The 6,689-nt window shown below is 45.8% G+C and overlaps 1 protein-coding gene across 1 annotated transcript; it reads right to left on the bottom strand.

Annotated features, from left to right (window-relative positions):
• Positions 1 to 727: 727 nt before the first annotated feature.
• LOC141936384 (uncharacterized) lies at positions 728 to 6,056 on the bottom strand. The gene is made up of 7 exons (XM_074853293.1): positions 6,052 to 6,056; positions 5,821 to 5,839; positions 5,485 to 5,589; positions 3,913 to 3,976; positions 3,477 to 3,583; positions 2,235 to 2,306; positions 728 to 1,714 (listed from the first exon to the last, which is right to left on the bottom strand). Exons 1-7 carry the CDS (start codon positions 6,054 to 6,056, stop codon positions 728 to 730), a joined length of 1,359 nt encoding a protein of 452 aa, XP_074709394.1.
• Between the last annotated feature and the right edge of the window lie 633 nt (positions 6,057 to 6,689).

Here is a 6,689-nt window from a genome sequence, read left to right as displayed (position 1 = left end):
AATACCCGTTTCAGTATGAGGGAAGGGTTCCTACACATCTTATGGAGAGGTGTGTTTACAGATAATGGAACTATGCATGCTTCAATCAGTCTGTGTCCTTTGAGTTTTATTTACCTTAACCATTTAGTTTTATAATAAAAATTGAGCTAATAGAGGCAGATGATCAGTAGGTGCAAGAAGGGATCATACTGCTCTGCTGTCCTTAGACATGGTCTGATTTATGCTAATGGGAAGCATGGCTGGGCAGCTCTTTGCTCCCTAAATGTTCTGCTGAGCTGCAGAAGCACGACTGTAGCCAGCAGGAGCCTGGCTGAAGGCACAGAAAATGGCACCACAATGAGGACAACCAAAAGACAAGATTTTGCATTTTGCTTGATGCTAAGTTTTATTGTCTACAAGTCAAGAGAGAAAATGAAGAATGATCCCATTAACAGCAAAGGTATCCCAAGCCCCGTACACCAAGAAGAGAATTAACAGCCTCACTAACAACAGCTCTTTGCCTTATACAACGGGTCATATATTCAAGTGCATTGCAGGTGTTCAATAATTAAAGGACAGAAAGAAGAAGGCAACTTAAGTTTGAAAACAAGAAGGAAAATCTCTATGCGTTTACTCCATCATCATGTGAACCAGCAGCAAATGCGCCGGTTTTCATCTCCTTGTGCCTGTTCTTGTCGCACACCAGAGACACGAGCCAGCAGAGCTGCTTTTGCTACCCAGAGTTGGCTCAGCAACGCTTCTTGATTGCGGCGCAGCACTGCTGGATGGGAATGCTGTACTTCCTCATGGGAGAGCAGTATTGCAGGGGGCTGCAACACACCACAGCGGGCTTCTTCACTGCGCAGGAGCAGCAAGACAGACATCCAGGGCAGCAGCAGGGGCGGCACACCTTGGTACAGCAGACAGCCTGCTGGCACGGGTCACAGCAGACAGACTGCTGGCACGGGTCACAGCAGACGGACTGTTGGCATGGGTCACAGCAGGGCTTCTGGCATGGGTCACAGCAGGACTGCTGGCACGGGTCACAGCAGACGGACTGCTGGCACGGGTCACAGCAGGGCTTCTGGCACGGGTCACAGCAGGGCTTCTGGCATGGGTCACAGCAGGACTGCTGGCATGGGTCACAGCAGACGGACTGCTGGCATGGGTCACAGCAGGGCTTCTGGCATGGGTCACAGCAGGACTGTTGGCATGGGTCACAGCAGACAGACTGCTGGCACGGGTCACAGCAGGGCTTCTGGCACGGGTCACAGCAGGACTGCTGGCACGGGTCACAGCAGGGCTTCTGGCATGGGTCACAGCAGGACTGCTGGCATGGGTCACAGCAGACGGACTGCTGGCACGGGTCACAGCAGGGCTTCTGGCACGGGTCACAGCAGGACTGCTGGCACGGGTCACAGCAGACGGACTGCTGGCATGGATCACAGCAGGGCTTCTGGCATGGGTCACAGCAGGACTGCTGGCACGGGTCACAGCAGACGGACTGCTGGCACGGGTCACAGCAGGGCTTCTGGCATGGGTCGCAGCAGCAGGACTGCTGACACGGGCTGCAGCAGACGATCTTCTTCTGGCATGGGTCGCAGCAGACGGTCTTCTGGCATGGCTGGCTGCAGCACACCGTCTTGCTCTTCACGACAGAGCAGATTCCCGTGGAGCAACATCTGGTAGAGCACATGTTGTTTATAGTGTAGTCAAAGCTGGAAGGAGCGAGGACCTGAAACACAGTGTACGTTCAGATACAGCCCATCTTTCCAAATATATCGATGTGTTTTATATTGGTGTATAAATGCTGCTGTCTAGGCCCATGAGTGATAGCTGTATCACACACCGCTTCCTGTCTTGCGATGCAAAAAAAGATCCTTACAGAAATCAAGTCTCCTGTCACTATCCCAGCAATATTTGTGCATCTTTTGAACTATCCTGGGAACTAATTCTTTTATGCTCATCCACGAAGATCACTCCCTGAATTTCTATCCCAAGAAGCTTGTTTTCCACTGTGCTCTCTCTACCAACTGTCCTTTGCAATAAGCAATAGACCAAAAGGCTGAAAAAATCTGGATTTCGGAAAGAGCTGTATATCATAGAATCATAGAATAGTTTGGATTGGAAGGGACCTTTAAAGGTCATCTAGTCCAACACCCTGCAAAGATCAGATGCAAAGAGACTTTTCAGTTCATTGCTTGACGAAAAGCAAATGAGAACCATTCCTACCAAGGAACACAGGTAACACTTACCGTCCTAACTGAGTGGTGCAGTTGAGTGAGGAGCAAAGGACAGGGAGACCTTTTATTTAGCTCAAAATTGTCCTGCCGGAAATGAGGTACCCCACAGCAATTTGTGATTTACGCACTAAGCCTATACTTATTTGTTGAATGTGCCTTCATCTATTTAGTCTTTGCCTCACTGTTTTTGACCAACCCCTCAATTTTGTGTTATTATCAATTTGTTCTGTAAATTTTTTACAATTTTTTAATGTCAAGTTAATTCTCGTGTGATGCTTGTGAACTGCTTAAAAGGTATGTTTCTGCTTATTTTGCATATGGTAATACTGTTGCATTGAGATGGTAGGTGGCTTGTTCAGAGCTAGTGAATGCTCAGTTAACATAAAAATCATCATTAAGATTGAGGGGCAGTGGATTCCAAAGGCATGCAGAGGCCTTCTGGACATCAGTCACTCCTCAACATGATTTTTTAAAATAAAATTTCAGCAAGTGTAATTCCATGGCCCTGTGTTTTGTTTCTGAATGCAGAAATGGTGAAGCCCGATGTCTTTCTTTGGGGTCTCTGGTCATCAGAAAGGCAAATATACAACAGAAAGTTCTTGGCATCTCATCCCTTGCTGCCTCATCCCATCTGTGCATGGGAAAAAAAATGCTCTTGACCTTGCCAATATCAGAAGTCTTAGGCACAAATTCATCATGGAAATTTGGAATAGATTTTGGGTCAAATTGGAGTCCATATTTTTCCAATTCCTTTTTGACATCTTTAAATAAATCAAAATTCAAAACTTTTCTGGAATGTTTACATCCTGTTTCTGCTCAGCATAACTTGATCTGTAAAATTCCTTTTTCATTTTTTTAATTTCTAGTATGCCCTCGAGTAATGAAAGATCCACCCACGGATGTTATTTTTGGAATAACTCTATGCTCAGTTCTGTCATCCATTGGCAGTCATTAGTGCTGATGTTAATGATCATGTTGCAATTATTCATTAATGATGTTAATATTTATTTTGCATGAAAGCCTGAAGGCCTCACATGATGCCCTGAGCATCTTTAGGATTTCAAATTAAACTACGTCTTCTTAAAAAATTATCTCTCTCTGGTCAGAGGAATTCACGAGACCTGGGACCGTGACTGACGTGATTAAATGTTTTGCTTCTGAGATCACCCCAAGGAGAAGGGCTGCTCCTGCTGCTGCAGGGCTGTGTATCCATGGAAGCAGAGCACCGAAGGACCCTTGACCGCCCTTTCCTACAGCGTGCAGCTTCACTGGAGATATCCTGATTTCTGCTGTGGTGAAGGAGAGACGATTTAGGCTGTTTCTGTTCGTGCAGAAACACAGTGTGATCCAGATCACAGATGCTGAGGACAGGATAGGTCATTGTGAACCTTCAGTTTGACTTCTGGTGACATAAAGCATCTGTTTCCACTCAGTTTCTGTTGGGTAGCTGCAGTTCTTATTTGATCACATCCCAGCTTTTAGAAAGCTACCCAGTCTTGTTTCAAAGAATTCAAAGGACCATGAAGTCACCACTTCTCCAGGCAAGCTCTTTCCAATGTTCCTGTCCATTACAACAGAGGCTTCACTTCCTATTCTGTTTGGCTTCATGCTAATGACCGGCTTAGACTAGGTCAGTGCCATACATTATAATCTAATTAGTGATAGAGATTTACACCAGCTGAGTACCTACATCTCAGCTGACAATAATGGAGGCTCATGCCAACCTGGGAGGTGGCCAGGGGGGATTTCGGAGCCTGCAAAGAAGTGATAGGAGACTCTGACATTAGAGACGTGGGAGATCCTGAGCAGTGAGGTAAAATAAGAGATGTTGATCAAAATGAGGCAGTTTGTACAGATCTGGTGCATTGCTTCATCCAGTGTCCCTCTGAGTCAAAAAGCCACTGCTGCTATTAGAGTTGGATGTGAAGATCAGAGATGTCTAAAGCCAGGCGAGACAGATCCATAGGCACTGGGAGACCCATAACCGATTTTACAAGAGCAGTTTTACAAAAGAAACTTCAAATTAGATTCAAAAGAAGATCCCAATTAAATTTTCCAGAGTGAATGAACTTAGCAGGCTCTGTAAGATGCCCAGAGTAACACCACTCTGTTTATTTGGATTTGAGAATTACGGATGAAGTGAAGCAATCCTCGCCATGAAACAGCTAAAGCAAATTCCTCCTCATTAATCCTTAGGCATTTGCTCATGGTTTATCCTGGTTGTGGAAATCTGCTGTTACGTTATTTAACACACATTCAACAGAGCAGAAATATTCCTCTAAGCTATCTAGAGTGTTAGCTATGAAAGACTTCTCTTGTCGAATATCTATGGTCTCTGATTAAAAAAAAAAAGTCTAATAAGATAAAGCATTCATAAAGGTATTGGTCCTCGATGTTCCAGGTGTCAAAGCTCTCTAGGACTGACAAAAGCTGAGAAGGGAAGAGAAGGGAAAAGAAGGGAAGGGAAGGGAAGGGAAGGGAAGGGAAGGGAAGGGAAGGGAAGGGAAGGGAAGGGAAGGGAAGGGAAGGGAAGGGAAGGGAAGGGAAGGGAAGGGAAGGGAAGGGAAGAGAAGAGAAGAGAAGAGAAGAGAAGAGAAGAGAAGAGAAGAGAAGAGAAGAGAAGAGAAGAGAAGAGAAGAGAAGAGAAGAGAAGAGAAGAGAAGAGAAGAGGTTTTGTTCTTGTTTCCCCATTATTGCTCCCATTTCTCATCCTTAAGTTAACAGGATCTTCAAGCCTGAGCACAGCAGAAAGCATAACCAGATCAGAGGTTTTGTGCCTTTTGTGAGACATGGAAAAGGAAGAGGAAATAAAATGTGCTGTGATGAGTCACAGAATAGAAAGTTGGAGGCCTGGAGCAGCAAGAGAAAGTGAACGTATATTCTTGAAGACAAAACCACTCCTATGGACAGAAGGCCTTACTGACTCAATACCCAACTGCAGAGTGGTGAAGAATGAAAAAGGAAAAGAGTTTTTAATATAGCTGCCAAGGGTCGCATGAAAATGAGCCACCTCTTAGCAATGGCAACAACTTGAATGTAGGTGAGTAATTAATTGCTCTCTGCATCCCATTTGCGACTTTTCCTTTTTAGCTGTTCCTCTATAATGACAATTTTCTCCATAACCTATAAATAACTAATTCCAATTACTTATATACCAACTGGTCATTTACTAGGTACTTGCAGTGCCCAGCTCATCCAGCCTATTTCCCATGCCTGCCCTGGGATGGATGAATCACGCTGGGGAAACCTTCTCTTATTTTACACTGTAGAAATTGTTTAATTGAGGGTGTTCCAAGGCAGGTTCCAAACCCCGCAGGATTTGCTTTGTTTTGTTTCCAAATATAGCAGCAGCTTTTAAAGATCGCGTCTGCAATAAAAACATGAACGTGCAGGCCAGGCCGCTGGCTGTAACTCTGAAATCCCCATTATATCTGCTGAGCTCAGTGCAAATACTCGGTTTCACCAGGAATTAACTCGGCGTGTTTCTCCTAGCCCTCTGCATGCGGTGTAGTGCTCCTGGCATCACTGGTGGGTGCCATGGGCATTTTCCTTGACTTCCATGTTTCCTTGGCATTCCTCCTACTTTAGTTATTTTTACCTGTGATTCAAATATGGCTCTAAAACCATGAGAAAAAACAGATGCTGCCAGACAAGCAGATATGATGAAGTGGTGACTAAAAACATCCAGAACTGTTAGGTAGGCTTGAAATATAATTTTTATTGTCTTGCTGAAGAATGAAGCAACAAAGCAAGGAAGAAACTATTCCCAGCAGACAGCGTGCTTTGAGTTGGCAGAAAGAAGATAAAGAAGCTCATTAAACCGAGAGACTTCATCCTAATAACGTGCTACCATCCAGCTGTTTGAAAAGTGTTTTGTTGCTGAGAAGCGGCTGGCAAGCGATGAGCAAGGAGACGAGCTCAAGGTTTTGGGTGAGGAGCGAGCCGGTGGGTCCTGGTGCCAGGGCTGGATCCTGCTGCTAGTACTTGGGGCATGTCGGCGGCAGCTTGCAGATGTTCTTGGTGTACTGGGGGCAGTAGGGCTGCATGGGGGGACAGTAGCGCTGCACAGGGGGGCAATAGGCCTGCACAGGGGGGCAATAGGGCTGGACGGGGGCACAGCAGGGCGTCACATAGCTGTACTTCTGCACAGGCTGCCTCTGGATGGTGTAATGGCAGGAGGGTCCTGAGTCGTGGCAGGAGGAGTGGGATTCGTGGCAGGAGGTTTCGTGGTTGTGGCAGGACCCGCGGGAGCACATCTTTCTGGAGTATCGGCAAAGCTGTCAGGAGCAAGAGACCAGTGTGAGTGAGAGGACTCCCAGATTCACTTCTTATATTTCCTCCCCCCCCTCCTTTTTTTTTTTTTTTTAAATATTATTTTTCCTGAGATCCCCAGTGAACTGTTTCTCTCTTTTTGCCTGCCTAATCCAGACCGAGTGCACTCTCTATCCTGCCTGATCTGCAGGGCTT

Source organism: Strix uralensis, chromosome 32, assembly GCF_047716275.1.
Source record: "Strix uralensis isolate ZFMK-TIS-50842 chromosome 32, bStrUra1, whole genome shotgun sequence".
Classification (NCBI taxonomy): Eukaryota; Metazoa; Chordata; class Aves; order Strigiformes; family Strigidae; genus Strix; species Strix uralensis.
The sequence above is the reverse complement of the archived record's forward strand: the minus strand, read 5'-3'. Positions and strand labels throughout refer to the sequence as shown.